We start from the raw sequence: 16,559 nt of genomic DNA, 5'->3' as shown, positions 1-16,559 counted from the left end.
AGGAGGGGAGGAGAGGCAGTGTCCAGTGGTCCAACAAGTATATATGTCCTGAATGTCCTTATTAGTCCACGTGGGACTGCAAACCTGCAACATGGTCCCTCAGCTATCAAGTTTACTTAATTCCAAGACTCCCGGGTCTATTTTTGATCTCCTGTAAGGTGATACGCTGCCCCGCCATTCTGTCTCCTTCACTTTTGCCATCACTTCATCCTTGGCCATCCTCTCTCTCTCTTTCTCTCTATTTCACATACACACACACACCCTCTCGCTCTCTCTCTTTTTATTCCCATCCAAACTTGAAGCTGCGGCTAAAGTTAGATTGGCTGGTGGATGAGTATATAAGCCCCCGGGAATAAACGTATAACGCGGCTACACACACAGTGTCTTCCCTTTCTTGATCACCCAAACCTCAGCTCTCAAGATGGTGAGTACCAGGCTTCCCACATCTCTGCACAGTGATGGTGGAAATATCTACAGGAGAGTTTGAACCAACCCCATGGATTACAATTTTTTTTTTTTTGGTCTAATTTTGAAATAGAAATTCCAGAATAGAAGTGTGGATTTTGGAGAACTGGATTTTTGATGATGCAGCTGTAAAGAGGCTTGGATTCTAATGAATTGTTGCTATTAGTTGATACAAGTTTTTAGATACATTGCAAGCCAAATTGATTAGTTCGGTAAAGCTAAATTGAGGAAAAAATATCAAGTTTATAAAATTTCACACAAGCATAACTTGTGTTAAAATCCTGTTGTTTTTTTAACAAGCCTGAGTGATGACCTGAACTTGAACCTGAAGTGTAATCTGGATGAGCATTGATTTCCAATCAGACAAGTTTAGAGATGCTATGCAAAATTGATTATTTTTATGATTTTAGTATAATTTATAAATCTTATATAGCTTAGAAAGGTTAATATTATTAAACATCCTATTGACATAGATTGATAAAAGTAAGGGTTACCGAATCTTGTTCCGCACTCATCAGCATCCCATATTCATTTGAAGATGATGTGCTTGTCTCTGTCCTCCAGGCACCAAAGAAGGCCAAGAGGAGGCAGGCAGCAGGAGACGGCGGCTCCTCCAATGTGTTCTCCATGTTTGAGCAGAGCCAGATTCAGGAGTACAAAGAGGTGAGGTCGTCTTCATCCCTACTCCATAAGCATCCCTGATGGCTGAACGCCCTGGAAGCGTTTGACAGTTTCCGATTAGTTGTCAAAGATATTTAAATAGCCTCAGAATCTGAATCTGTGCAGAATTTGAGTTTGGTTTAGCAACTCTAAGGATCTGTTTTCACAGCGGTTGCTATTTTGCATGCTTCCACTTCTCCCCTGACAGTTTAATAATCATAGGAATGTCGTTAGGAGCAGCGCTGAAATTTCGACACCATCTGAACCTCTGACTCCCCCCCTCCTAGCTACTGTCAGCTGTCACAGCTGGGTAAAGTCTGGGATGCCAAGGAGATTAAACTAACCCCTGTTATGATGCAGAAAAGAAAAACAAAGGGGTTAGACTCACTTTTGGGCATGACATATTTTTAAAGGTTTATTTTTCAGATGCCACTGAACATTTGATAAGATTAGAAAGAAAAGACAAAGAGCAAAAGGAAAAAGTGTAAAAAATAAAGATTAAAGGTTGTGTGTCAGAGTTCATTAAGGTCAGGGAGACTTGATTTGAGAAGAGCACGCCGACACGACTCTGGATAACGATGGTGTCCGGGTTTTCAGTGTGTTGCCAAGTGATGTGAGCTCCAAATAGACCATATTTATCCCCTGATAAGTGATACAGGCTTCTTAAGTGCCACACAGGGAACACATGTAATAATGATTAGGATGATCTTAGCACATTGCATAGATGGAAAGCTAGCAGGCAGCAGGATGTATTTGTAACTATCAGTACAAATGTGTGTGTGTGAGAGAGAGAGTAAGGAAAAGGAGAGCAAGGGGAGAAGGTGGAAAGAAAGGTCAGTGAGTGAAGTTCAAGTCCAAGTCCAAGGGGTTATCTTAAGTTTCATGGTTGTAAGATGCAGAGCAGATCAGATAGCTGTACTCTAATGATACTTTCCCAAATTAACATGTAAGAAAAGACTGGGGTGGGGGATTAAACACCCCCTCCTGCCACCAAATGCCCACTAAGGTTCTTTCTTACAGTATCGTCTATCGTCATTTGTGTGTCAAAGATTCTTACCAGCTGCCACTTTAATGAACAAACTATTGACAGAGGAGTTCGTAAATGCCTAAAGAGGTCTGATCCCGCCCAACCACACAGACCGCATCAGCCCCAAGTGTTTCCTTCCAATACTAAACCCAAGCGTTTCTTTCCAGGCTTTCACAATCATTGACCAGAACAGAGATGGTATCATCAGCAAAGATGACCTGAGGGACGTGCTGGCCTCAATGGGTGAATCCAAATGGAAGCAATTCACACCCCAGAAAGCATGTGCGAATTCACTTCACGCTCTCTCTCATCTTGATTTTAATTTCTGTGCTCTTCAGGCCAGCTGAACGTGAAGAATGAGGAGCTGGAGGCCATGATCAAAGAGGCCAGCGGCCCAATCAACTTCACCGTCTTCCTCACCATGTTCGGAGAGAAGCTGAAGGGTGGGAATCCCATTTTCACCAAATGACTTATATTACACTGGCGCTAAAGTTCCCTGATTTCCTTTTAAGTGCTTTCAGATAAAGGGGTGCCAACACATGATGCACAGTTATGTGCTAATGCTAGCATATTTTCCCGCTAACACTGTGTAACCGACCCCCTGTCCTCACCAGGTGCTGATCCCGAAGACGTTATTCTTAGCGCCTTTAAAGTCCTGGACCCCGAGGGTGCTGGAACCATCAAGAAGGAATTGTGAGGACTTTTAAAACAATCTCTTTTATCCTCTATGTTGGTCCAAGTGAAAGAATTCAGATTTTAAACCATTAAAATCTTTTTTTTTTTAACCTATTCCAGCCTTGAGGAGCTCTTGACCACTCAGTGCGACAGGTTCACCAAGGAGGAGGTAAAATCAGTAATTCCACATTTTGGCACAGTGGCCCTTTGATGTTGTTACTGTAACACTGTTACTCAGCCTATCTTTAAGAAATAAAATTAATTAACATTAAAAAAATTATTTAATAATTTAACAGAAGTAAGTTAAAAAGTTCTATTTTTTATCTAGATTGGGATGTGATAGTGCCCTTATTTCTTTGGATATTTGGGATGGGTCTTCCCTTTACTGACAAAAATGTACACCCAAGTCTATTTATAGACGATTTTTCCTTTCTGTTCCTTTAAACATATAATTTATTATTATTCTTCAGTGAGAGATTATTTTACTGACGGACCAAATATTTAATTATGGACCATGCTACTTTCTCAATGTGGTGAATTTCCAACTTTGCTTTTCTCCCTCAGATTAAGAACATGTGGGCCGCCTTCCCCCCTGATGTTGCTGGCAACGTAGACTACAAGAACATCTGCTACGTCATCACACACGGAGAGGAGAAGGAGGAGTAAAGAAAAAGCTAGAAGACAAGAAAGACAACAATCCCTTTGCTATTCTGCCTTCCCTGTCCTTTTCTTTCCTCCTTTCTTCCCACTCACCTTCTGTGTAAGCCCAGGTGCACAGCCGCTCATGTTTAAACCAAAGACTTGTCACACTGACACATGAGATGACTGACGCCCGAGGGATGTCTATGTTTGCTTATGGGGAATAAGGATGATTATTAATAATAAAAATGATCCTGTAACATCATTTCCAACTTTTCTTTCCGTGCAAACAGCTTCTGTCGTCTCACCTCTTCGTCTCTGTGTGGCCGGTCACTAGCCTCAAAGGTGCTTTAGTGTGAATGAATCGCGTCCCCTCTGCTTCCCTCGGTATCTGAGAGGAACACATTATTTGGAGGGACACACCAAGCATGAGGACTTCATTCCAAATTTTGAAGATGTCCTTCTGAGTAGAGGAGGTGGGGACAGAGAATTTGCAGGTTAGATTAGAAAAAAGTTACCTCATTAAAGTGATGGAAACTTAATTTCTTTGAAAAGTTAAAAAAAAAAAAAAAAAAAAAAAGAAAGAAAAGGTTGAAGGAGAGGAGAGAAAGGGCCGAAAGAAAACATTCAATTCTTCGATTCCTTCCCCTCCCCTCCTTCTAGCAACTAACAAATCACCTTTTTTTTTCCATAAGCTGACTTGAATCCAGTGACTGGACTCTTCCTCGCCTTTCCTGTAATGAATAAAAGGGAAAAAAACTGAATAAAATCTCTTTTCTTTTGTACAATAGTGTGTCTGTTCAGTGGCTTTGTGGGGCAGGGTTTGAGCAGCAAAAGTCACCCATCTGGTAACATCTGGTGGAGCTTCGTCCTGCCAAATATGGCTGGAACAATTATAAATAAAAACAGACGAGGACGACTCTTAATTTCAAAATTGAATGCTGGTTATTTAAATCCAGCCTAGATTTTTAATCTTTCCAAACATGTAAGCCACACACCAAAAAAGCAAAACATTACCCAAGTGATTTAATATATTATGGTTTATTACTCATCACAAATGTCATTATCATCATTAATTATAAATACAACAGTTGCAGATCTGAAGGAATGAATTCAATTAGCTATGATTTTATTTCACTTTCGCCAGAGAAGAGAGTGACATGTAAACTTAAAGACACTAAAGACGTAACGGCATAGAAAGAAAAAAAACCCCACACAGCTGAGACATTTTCCTTTTTTGAAATGTTTGCATCAGTTGAATTATTCCCAATGAAATGTACTTAAGAATTACAGCTTCAGGGTCAATGGAGAAATGCACAAAGGACTTGATACAAATAGGCTTTGTCACTATTGCAGAGCAGAGCAAAGAGCAGCTAGTGTCAGATTCATTTGATCATCACGTCACCTCCAGCTCCCTGAACAAACGACACCATCATCCAGATGTGAGCTGCGAGGACATATTGCTCATAAATACCATAATCCGCGGGCCTGAAAGTGTTAAAGGGAAAAAAAACAAAACAAAAAAAAAACATGTGGTGAAGCACAAAATCCTTTCCCCCACCCCCTGACGGCACCACTCAGATCAGCACGAGGTAAAATCAGTGCTGCTGTCACCACATAGACACACGCCAACAGTCATGATGAAGCAAAGTTTGCATAGATGTGTTCAGATTATCCACACTAAACACTACACTTAATCTGTGCCTATAATGCGCTGCCGTCGAAACAGAAGAGGGAAAGAGTGTGTGTGTGATATTCATATATAAATGACAGCCCTGTGAAGACCTGAAACAAGTGGGAAAACGATGAATATGGAGGACATGTTGGCTACAAGTACACAAAAGTCCCTCTAATCATCAACTACCAAACAGTACAGTTAAAGAGCATCAATGTTTGTTTTTCTTGCCATCAAATGGTTTACACTAACTACCTGGCACTATTCATCATATACTGACAGGGTTCAGTGCCACTTAATGTATGCATAAATATGTTACAGTACAGAACATTGAGTGTAAATACATTAGGGAGTTAGTCCATAAGTCATTATGAATGTTACAACACAACTTGGTGAGACAGAAGTACTTAAGATGTTCAATTAAAAACCACTTTTTAGTATATGACACAGTACAAAGACCTTCAGTTCCTAAATATTCTGCCAAAGTCAATCGTTCTAAAGGTTGTTCTCTCAAGTCTAAGGCTCATTTTCCCCCCCACACTCAAGTCTGTTAATACTGCACTTCAGTAAACTGGAGACTCGTGAACCTAAGCTGACCAAACCAACAGTGAAAGTAAACCAAAAGACATGCATTGAGTTTGCTGAAGCTGAAGACTTAATGTGCAAAAAGAAAACAAAAAAGAAAACAAGAAATGAAATAAAAATAAAAGACTTTGAACAGTTCCTCTGCAACTACGCTGTGTAGTCAGCCTCCATTCCAGTCAACCAGGTGTCTCTCACTTAGATAGAAAAATACTCAGATCCAAAATAATAATAATAATTCATAATATACTATATTTGATTAAATTAACCACTTTTTACATAAATACATCAGAGCCCAAAAGGTCAAAGATCAGAGGTTAATGCTACATTGGCACACCTGGCACCTCCAGTCAAGTGGCTTCCTATAGGTCCACAAGGCTGAAACCAGCCTGCTGAGACGCTTGTTCTCCATGTCACCGCACTAAAGGAGTGGTCACCTTCAGTGGTGCTTTGTGACAAAATGACAAGTGCAAAAAACCCCAAAAACAAACAAACAAACAAAAAAAAAGAAAAATTCTTCATTCTCTTACAATAATTGAAATCACATTCTAATGAGTTAAGGACCCCATACCTGTGCACACTATTTTGTTCAACGAAACTGAAATAATACTAAACTCACAGAAGGATATTTGGTCTGCAGGACTTGTGCACAGATATTGCTTGCATGTTAGCACACAAGCAATTTACTGATAATGTTGTACCTCCTTTTTTTAACCCTTGGAAAAAAACAACAAAAAAAACCCTAAAACCTGAAATAAAAACATTACCTGCTTATCCAAAACACAAACAAAAAAAAGAGTGACCCATTAAAACACTGCCGTCACTAACAGACTACAAGGTATGGTTTTTCCTCTACTTCCCCCTCTTTTGTTTTTGTTGTTTTTTTTTAATCTAATCTAGTAAAAGTCTGAAAACACAGAAGGGGTTCAATGGTAGTTTCACTTAAAACAAAAAAGGGAGGCCACACAAAGCACATTGACACATTTCACTACACTACTAAGGCACAGACAACATTAAACGTGACAATAAATACATCCTCAACAATATTACTAGCATTTCTGTCTTCAGTGCCTGCGTTTGAGACTTAAAATGATTTATTTTCGTTTTCTCCCCTCCCCCAAATAACCCTTTTCATCAGAGGAAACGTGACGGGGCATATGGAGTGTTAACACGATCCTATGTATCGTAGGTAGACCTTTTATTTACATTTTCTATGGCACCGTAACAACTTCTGCAAGCGTTTGAGATGATTTTCCACTCACACCACTGCCATCAGTTTGATTAAAATAATTAAAAAAAGAAGAGGAAAAAAAAGAATTTAAAAAACTAAAACAGAAAGTGACTGCAATCCTTTATATATATAATAATTAAAAAAAGTTTCACAGTCCATGCTCCAGTTGGGGGAAAAAAGAAAGAAAAAATGGAAATTTTGTCCCATCTCACGAGAGGCAAAAAGTGCTGTTGAAACCATGATCCAGTTTTCTCCAACATAGTCCTTACACTACTTTAAATCCTTGAAATGATGCATTATATAGGAAGCCATCCCATTTTTATATTAGTCACTGTTTTTGGGGATCTTCTGTTCCCCTGACCTCTTTTTTGTGTTGTTTTGTTTGTTCAGCCTCCCTTTTTTTGTTATCCTGGAATGACGAGGTGGAAAATTAGGCCGACTCTTTCGCTGCTGCAGCTCCATTTTTGTCCTCTGCATCCCCTCCTCCTCCTTTGTCTTTTTTCTTGCCCCCTTTCTTCTTCTCTTTTTCTAGCTTCTCTTTCTCTTTTTTGAGCCTCTCTTTTTCAACCTTTTCTTTTTCCTTTTTTTCCTTCTGTTTTTTCTTCTCGTCTTCTTTCTCCTTCTTCTTGTCCTCTTTGCTTTTCTTCTTCTTCTTTCCTTCTTCCTCCACATTTGCGGCATCGGCTGATGGAGGTGCAGTTTCTTTTTTTGAATCTGGTAATGGGGGCAGAGGGGTGTTGTTTGCAGTAGGAGACGGGATAGTGGGAGTAATTTGCTCCGAGACGATCTTAGGAGAGGGGGCCAGAGTAGCGGGGGGTTGTGGTGTGCTTTGCATTGGGGCCGAAGAAGCAGGCTCGCCCTGTGCTGATGTGCTCTCTGAGGCTGGAGCAGGACCATGAGATGAACTAGCCACCTTTGATACTAAGGGGCTCTGCGGTGCTGCCTTATGACCTGCCCCTGGGGGCATAGGTGGTTTCTGGCTGGGCCCTCGGTTCGAGCTCGATGTTACTGCGGGTGGTGACGGAGGTGGAAAGCCCTCAAATCCTGACGGCCCTGAGAAGGAGCCCTTCTTGGCGTGGGAGTGGAAAGGAGCCTTAGATTTGCGGAAGCCAGGGAGTGACAGCAAACTGGAAGAGGCCCTGAGGGGTCCTGGTGGTGGGATCGAGCTTCCTAGGAAAGAGAAGCTTCCACCAGAGCTGATGGAAGCAGCTCTGCGTTTGTACTCAAAGATAGCTCTTGTACCGTGAAGGCGGCGTCCCGGCTGGTGCATAAGTTCCCCTCTGGACTCCCTCCACTTCCTCACCTGAATGTTGCACTCTCTCTCTATGAGTGCCTCAGTCACTGGGAGAGCGACGATCTGGACAACAAAACATCAGACAAAGTAGAGACAGACAGAGGAAGTGAGGATAACAAGATGAGCCACAACAGGATAAAATGACTAATAACTCGTGTCTCTAAGTAAAAACAGAAACAAGCTTTATGTACACGGCCTCCATAAGCACTGACCTCCTGTACCAATATGTCCTCTCTGATAGTGTCGGGTGAGATGTTTCTTAGACGCTCCATGGTCTCATACATGCCCTGAAGTTCCCGAAGTTTATCCACAGAACCAAGCATCTGTTTCAGCAGCACCAGGCCGACACGGAAGACTATCTTCACTCCTACACACAGACACTTAAGTTAGCTTTCAATCTAGAAAAACTAGATCTAGAAAAAAAGTCTAGAAAAAAAGCAGTTCTCAAAGTTCTGTTAAAGGGGGATAATTATGCATTTTCTTATTTTCACAAGTCATAAACACCGATACAGTTGAGGACATAGACATCTTCTATTCTTGGTTGCGTACGATGTAAATGAGGGCTGATATTCCTAATATGGTCATCTCAGGCACACCGCTCTGGCTGCAACCACAGAAGAGGGCGGGGCATCTGTGGTTGAAGCCACACCGCCATGTTTCGAGCATTTTTGAATAGAGCAGCTTTAAAGGGAGGAGAAAGGGGAGCTACAATAGCTTGAAGAGGATGAACACTATGACTGCAAAAGCCCCAGCGCCAGATAAACGTGGGTTACTTTGAATGGTGAATCATGAAAAACTACTACAGCAGAATCCAATAGCAAAAATACAGAGATGGAAAAAAACACCCTTTTTCTCTTTTTCCACAGGATTAAAATAAAAATTATTTAACAAAAAAACAAAACAGTAAAATGCTGCATTCTTACAGCTCCTGCATTTAATCAAATCAGGTTGCTGGTCGTAAAGTACCTGCTATTTACATTTTAAATTTAATTTGATGCATTTGGGTTTTATTTTTTTGTTGTTTTATTTTATTCTATTGTTCTTAACTTATTTAATGTACAGCACTCTGGTCCTGTGCTGGCTATTTTAAAGCACTTTATAAATAAAATCGGATTGGATATTTAAGGTCAGACTGTTTCATGCACATTTGCAAGTAATTTCTAAACAGAGGTACATGGATCAAATTCACTAAACAGACAAAAGCGCTGACAACTGGCTATGAAACCTGTAGATATTAACGGTACCTTCACAGAAGAACATGTCCCATACACGCAGGACACAGGACCATGGTAAAGTGCGTGAGAAGATACACATGAACCACTCCGTCATGTAGAGAATGGGGTCGATCTTGAACTTCTTAAGATGACGATACGCCATTGGACACGTGCGACGCAGCACAGAGAAAAAGATCTCGCCATCAAGTTGAATCGCTTCCTAAAGAAAAATAAAAAATAAAACAAAGTTATTAAAACTGAGATAACTGTGTAACAGACTAGCAATACATGTTTATTCACTCACCAGCCCTGCACTGTAGTAGCCAGGAAGATATTTCTCACATATTTGGACGAGGCACCAAAACGCTTGCTGTGAAACAGAAAGAAAAGTTAAAGGCTTGCACTGCAAACAATAAATTGTAGATTGAAAAACAAATATATTCTGACTTATTATAATGTGGGAGAGGACTATGTGGACACTACACTACAAGTAGATTGCAAAATACTAAGAAACAATATAAAAAGTAGAACTTCTCATCAGTGTTGTAACCACAATTGAGTATAATCCGAGTGCGTTTAAAGCAGATATGTGCATTATTATGCCCTCTGCTGCTACATGTGTTTGCTAAGCAAGTGTATTTAATATTAAAGCATTAACCACTAAAACAAAGAGCAAAACTTGACTGAACAACATCAATTATTTCCTGAATACATCTTTTTATGTCAAACAAACAAACAAACAAACAAACAAACAAAAATCAGCTTGCCCAGCTTTAAATAGATGTTGGTTTCATAAGAAAGCATTATCTGAAAAAGAATCTACAAGTTTAATTGTGACAAAGAGATAAAGGCGCAGTTTGCTATGAGGTACTGACGTGAGAAAACAAGCCTTACATAACACAGTTCGCGCTCACCTGTTTATTTAAAGAAATGAGCAAACTTAGATTTCACACTGCGACAGTAACATTTAAGCAGGCGTGGTCACAATACTGTAAAAACATCAGCCCACGCTGTTTCCATCGCGGACAGAAGTGAGGTCACAGAAAGAAATGATGTCACCTTGTAATATGGGTTAGGGGCGGTGCAGTAAGCATTTTAGGCTTCTTCGGTCTCCTATTTTTAATTAAGAAGACTTTCCAGTGAAATAGCAACCAAATAAAGTCACGTTTCAGATGCGTTTTGTTTTCTCGCTCTGCCTACTCTCTTTAGTCACGCGCCCTCTCTTTAGTAACGTGTCAGCAGAGGAGGGATAAATAGAAAGACCAAAGCTAAAACAAAACATCCCTGATTTCTAAGAAAGTCTGACCACACACATAACTAAAGGTTGTAAGATTAACTCATCATCCAATGCGTCAATTCATCCAGTTTCCTTTTTTTCTCTTATGTGAAAACAAACGCTGCACACCGGATTTAAAACACTGCTTCAAATGATACATGTTTAGATATGGAGGACAAAAGTAAACTGGACGGTATTTAACGTACCTGCATTTATTTTAGTTCTTTTGTAGTAAAAACAGACTTTCACCACAAGTCATTGTTCATATATTCATGAGACTTTCTCAAGAAATCACGCTTCTGAAGTCATCATTGTGAAACTAACACTCAAAACCTAATGAGAAACAGTACCCTAACCATCCCACCCCTCACCTCTGCAGGCATGTGCATGAGCAGTACTGCAGCCACCGGCGCTTGGGCCTGGCAGTAACCCTCATCAGGCCGGTAGATGGTGTAGGCCTTGAGGATTCGGTACAGATCCTGTTGCCTGCAAGAACAAGCATGACAATTATTCAGTGGCTTACGAGGGGAACTTGGGTGTTACCTCCAGTTCATGAGCTATTCAAAAAAAAATTGCATAAATAATAATAAATAAAGAATATCTTTCAATAAACTTGAAAGAAAATGAAAGAATATTAATTATTCTATACAAGGATTACTTCAAACATCTTTTTAAAGTACACATTTGTTTTGTTCATTGGCTTTGTTTTGTCACGTTACCCTTTTTTTCATTTCATCTTTGAATGTCTGATATCACTATTACTGCCATCTTTGATTCTGCCTTTAATCGAATCCAATTTGTTTTATTGTGGAAGCCAATTTTCCCTAAAAAAACAATAACAAAAGTTTTTGATAAAGCCTCAAAAAAAAAAATTTAAAAAAAATTATGTTTTATTGCTGATTGCAGACCCACAGCCAGCAGCTTTTATTAGTCCTTTTTCAATGAGCTATTGTGATTCTGTGTTTTATTCAGGATATTATTATATGGCACAGCCTTAATGTTTACCGACAGATATAGTAACATCCTACTGTGACCCTGCCCTGATACGCAGCTACAAAGATCAAATCATTTCCAAGTAGTGCAGAGTGCATGGTGTTCCTTTTTTAATCAATCCTGCATGCCATGGTTCCTCTGGTATAAAATAGACTGTGTTTGTGTTTATTGTTTTACCCGTGGCCACCGCGAGCAGCAAACATCTCATGAAAGGGGAACTGCCTGTGGAGATCCTTCTCTATAATGTCCAACCATTTAGCCTCTCCCTGCTCTCTCTCCAGCTCCTGTAGCGAAAGAGAAAACAAACAAACAAACAAACAAACAAAAAAGTTATCAATAAATTCTCTGGAAATTATTTTTTAGCCATAAAAGTGGATTATACAGGACGTTTAATTATTAACTAAAAATAAAAAAGCTGGCAAAGAAATTCTTTCATAGATAAGAGGAACAATAAGTTAGTAAATGGCTGGACACCGCCTAGTCAAGGCCAGACCCTCTCAGAGGGGCAGGGCATCAACAGGCAGGATTACTGGTCCTGATAAGAGGCTTATTGCTCACTAGGCCTGCGCCTGCGCCCCTTTAGCACTCCTGGAGCTGCAAGTGGCCTTCTCAGCCCCACTACAAGCCACTTAGTCAATACTAAAGATATCTCCCAAAATGTTTTCAAACCAGTTGCAATTGTCTTAAATTGAAAGAGAATTAAGTTGAATAACAGAGATCAAATAATTTGTATTTATTCCACTTTCTACATTGAATAAATGAAAACTAGTTCATTAGTGCTAAAAATGACATGACAACTGTGATACCTCAAATTTCCCAGGGTTGTCTCTTAGAAGCTCCTCACTGTTGGACAGCAGCTGCCAGGCTCTTGCTCTGAGAGAGGATGGAATCCCCTTCCTACAGCGCAGCTTCACCTGTAAGGCAGACATTTAGGCCATCGGCTCTGACATAATGTTTACCCATCATTAATTCATACTATATGTTCTTTGGGGGGGTTTCTGTGTGTGTGATTCTAGTTTTTACTGGCAGCAGTGACGTTATAAATAAAGATTTTCAACTTGAATGTTTCATTAATAAAGATCAGATGTGTGACTTGATTGTTCTGTTATTTAATTTTTTAGCAGTTCTGTTCTCACTTTTACCATCACATACTGAAAGGCTGCTGTGTGTGTACCTTCTGGAAGCGATGTTTGACCCACTTATCCCAGTGGCAGAACATGTCAATCCATTTCATCTCCCGCTGTCGTGCAACTTCAACTCGAACTTCCTTTTCACTGCAATAGTGAGTAATATAAAATGACTTTATGCTGACAGAATGAGGAAGTTCTTTGTTCTTTTGATACCACTAAAAACTACACTTTGAGCACTTGAATCTAACGACACGAATGGCTTGCCTCAATTTGCACAACATTTTGCTAACTCACAGAAAATCACGAACAATGGCAGGAATTGACTGGCACTGACACCCAGGGCAAATCAATAAGACTTTAATTATTCAACAGAGGAAGAGCAATTAGCTTGCCAGAAAAGTAAAAGCAAATCTGACAAAAAAAGGGGAGGAAGAGAGCAGATGGGTGCGAAGGGAAATACAACACAGACAGAGTCAGTACATAATGAGTCACAAAAGCGCTCTCAGCACTATCTGAGTCAGACCAAGGGGAGATAAAGGACAGACAGATATGTTTAGAGTAGCATAGAAGAAGAGGAAGGCAGGAAAGGGAGGCTGGGATGGATCTCTGTGAGTCAGATGGTGTAAAGTGGCCATAGGAAAACAGTCAAGCAAGAGTTACACTTTTCTGAGTAAACCAATTCTGTGGTCATGATTTAATAGTGTCTCATATTACAAATAGTGATCCACCTGCAGGGAAGCTAAGCATGAAAAAGCAGATTTTTGCTATGTTTTGTTTAAAATATTAATATTACACAGCGGCACAGCACATGCTTTTGTACAGTAGCTGGGAGTGTGTGTGACTGGTTAATGTGTACTTACCCCCCTTCACTGTACTGATTCCCACCTAGGAAGCCATACTTGTCAGTGCGTCTGACAGTTAGGCCATTAATCTCTGAATCTGACCCCACGGAGCTGCCATCTTCTCCCAGTCCAGACAGAGACTCCAAAGTTCCAGACATCAGGCTGGCTGACTCAAGGTAACTGAGGGTGTCTGGTGCTGGCCGGGGTTTGGGTAGAGCGAAGGACAACGGTGGCTCTTGGATCAGGGGGAGTGGTGGGCTGTGGGGTTCAGCTCTGGTAGGAGTAGCAGGCAGTTCTCCCATCCTGGCTTCATTGGGAGTACCAGGCTTTGGGTACAAAGGTGGAGGCTCGTTTGGAGCATTTTGTGCTTCTTGGAGTGGCTGAGGTTTTTCTTCTTCAGCTGCTGCTGACGATGACAAGACTGGAGGAGCAGGTGCGGGATTGGGACCTGCAGTCGTCTGGGGTTGTCCCACTTTAAGTTGAGCTTCTTCTACAACAGGATTTGGGTTACAGGTGACTTGCAGGTTAGGGTATAGGTTAGGACCAGGATTTAGATCAGGAGAGGGGGACGCCTGTGCCACTTCGCTTGGAGCTGGTGGCTTTCCTGCTGATTCTTCATTCCCTGGAGCAGGCTGCTGTACCGATGATAGAAGGGGAGCCTCAGCTGTGAGGTCGGGAGGATTTGAGGATCGGCGGGGAATCAAGGGGGACCCCCCTGCCAGTACTGCAGAAGTTTTTCCACTCAAAGCTTTGTCATTAAAAAGGGAAGACTTGGGTATGGACACCTCCCTGGGAGACTCTGTAGCAGTGCTGTTAGGTGGAGGAAGCCCTGGTGATGACGGAGGGATAGATGGAGCTGCATGAGGATCACCCAAAGCAGGTGGGGATGGGGATAAGGTGGAAAGCTCAGCCATGGTTCCACTCTCTCCTTTAGAAAAAGAAAAGAAAGACAAGCAGTTGAATTTTAATTGTAATAATATTAAACTCACAGCTACACAAATAGTGCTTCTACAGAGGGATAAAGACACAAATCTTAACAGCAACGGGTCAATAATAAAATAAAACATGGGTGTGAAAGTGTATGAAAACAGACTTCTAACAATTCCTTTGCAACTCTTCTTAAAACAGAAGCAGTTTAAGAATGAGTCAAAATTTTAAATTAATATTATTTTTAAACTAATATAAATACATTCACTATAAAAAGATTCACAGCCCATCCCAGATTTCCCTCATAACATCAAGTGTGCTATCAACAACCTAACACCAATAGATACACGAAGCTACATTTCCTCTTTTGCCACGAAAGCCTATATTGTACAGTGAAGTGATAGTGGTGTGTCTACATAATTCAGGAACTTCTTATTTGTAGTCACACAAAGGCTCACGGCAAAAAACACACAAAAATGAAAACTCTTAGCAAATACATCAGAAATGTACTTAATCGATGATTAAGCCAGTGTCCCAGAAAATGCAATTTCCTCATTACATGCACGAGTGCACTGGTACTCAACAAAGCGGACGGACAACCATGGTGATCCAGCTTTTTTGCTGATGGAGCAGGTTCATGTTTGTGGTGGCTTCTCCAGACAGCTATGTGTTACGAGCTAGCAGCTAATAACACCACCACAATAGTCACAGTCACTTTGTTGTTATGTCCTCTCAAGAGGCCTTGCTACAAGCGACTCGACTTCCCGATTCAGCGCGCTAAGGCAACATTTTACGAGCAGCTAATAGTTAACACCCACCCTGCCTCCCTGCCAGGCCCCAGCTGAGCAACGTCCACAGGCCTTGTCCACCCCGCTGCCCCCCTATCAACTATAACTTCAACTCCACTCTTCAACTCACCCACACCGGCGTGTCACTGTGATCGGTCCGCCTGGATAGCCAGCCAGGGGGTTCCTGTCGTCTCGTCCCCCCGCCACAGCTCCGGTTCCGTAACCTTATCCAATTAATGAGAACACGAAAAGGCGACACAGGGGCAGGAACCGCTGAACGGGGAGATGAGCTGGGAGAACAAACGTCCCGCAATCCGTGAGCTAGCTAGCTAAGTTAACAGCTAGCTAAGTTAGCTTATTTAACTATTAGCATTAGCCCCGATAGTGTTCTGTTTCTGTTAGCCGTGCTAGCTAGCGGGATGCCTCGGTACCGCGGTTACACATGCGCACTTGTTCGACGCATTCTCACCAAAGTCAAGCGAGTCTGTAAGTGATAATTTTCATTTTGTAATAGGCCGACTTTCTGTGATCAGATGTCCAGGCACAGCCGCAGGGGCTCGGCAGACACGAACAGCCTGTATTTCCTACTGACAGCTACGCGCGCGTTCGCGTCAAAAGACGACAAGCACGCACACGTACAGGAACCTCCCTGCTTACACACTGTCATTGCTTCCATAAAAACTAATTTAGAAATTCGGGATAATATCAATAGATATGTCTAATTTTTTATTGTTGTGAACAATGACGTTTGTTTCTTATATATCTATGTTAAACACCCCCACTGCACACTTTACTACTTTGGATTGTTATGTTAATGGAAAGTGTTTCACTAATGGCTGAATGGTTCTTTTTGTCAGTGTCACCATCTTCAAACCATACATCACTACCGCCTTGTAAATCTTTTCTTTCACTCTTGTTGCTATCCTTTTGTGAAAAATCACCCCTGGTGCTTGTCTCCACCTGCTTCAACTCACCTGGCCTGCAATTTCCTTAACTTTGTTGCGCGCTGTCTGTTACTTTTGATGGTGCGGCTCATTTAAACTCATCTACCTTGACTAGCTCTCCTCCTTACATGTTTACTATTACACCTGTCTCGGTCTCATTCACACACATTTTCTGCTATGCTTCTATTGAGTTTATG

General features: G+C 41.1%; 2 protein-coding genes across 2 annotated transcripts; one reads left to right on the top strand and one right to left on the bottom strand.

Moving 5' to 3' along the window:
- Positions 1–275: 275 nt before the first annotated feature.
- mylpfa (myosin light chain, phosphorylatable, fast skeletal muscle a) lies at positions 276–4,251 on the top strand. Its single transcript, XM_005921809.2, has 7 exons — positions 276–424; positions 1,030–1,128; positions 2,320–2,395; positions 2,491–2,595; positions 2,767–2,845; positions 2,948–2,996; positions 3,392–4,251. The coding sequence occupies exons 1-7, from the start codon at positions 422–424 to the stop codon at positions 3,491–3,493; spliced, it is 513 nt and encodes a 170-aa protein (XP_005921871.1). The 5' UTR covers positions 276–421; the 3' UTR covers positions 3,494–4,251.
- Positions 4,252–4,491: 240 nt separating this feature from the next.
- Positions 4,492–16,036, bottom strand: LOC102311961 (TBC1 domain family member 10A). Its single transcript, XM_005921815.3, has 10 exons — positions 15,549–16,036; positions 13,722–14,631; positions 12,906–13,005; positions 12,538–12,645; positions 11,909–12,015; positions 11,110–11,224; positions 9,767–9,832; positions 9,493–9,682; positions 8,461–8,615; positions 4,492–8,311 (listed from the first exon to the last, which is right to left on the bottom strand). Exons 2-10 carry the CDS (start codon positions 14,615–14,617, stop codon positions 7,385–7,387), a joined length of 2,664 nt encoding a protein of 887 aa, XP_005921877.1. The 5' UTR covers positions 14,618–14,631; positions 15,549–16,036; the 3' UTR covers positions 4,492–7,384.
- Between the last annotated feature and the right edge of the window lie 523 nt (positions 16,037–16,559).

Source organism: Haplochromis burtoni, unplaced genomic scaffold (genome assembly GCF_018398535.1).
Source record: "Haplochromis burtoni strain Fernald_Lab_line unplaced genomic scaffold, NCSU_Asbu1 Contig_52, whole genome shotgun sequence".
In the NCBI taxonomy this organism is placed as follows: domain Eukaryota; kingdom Metazoa; phylum Chordata; class Actinopteri; order Cichliformes; family Cichlidae; genus Haplochromis; species Haplochromis burtoni.
This window is presented reverse-complemented; position numbering and strand designations above follow the sequence as displayed.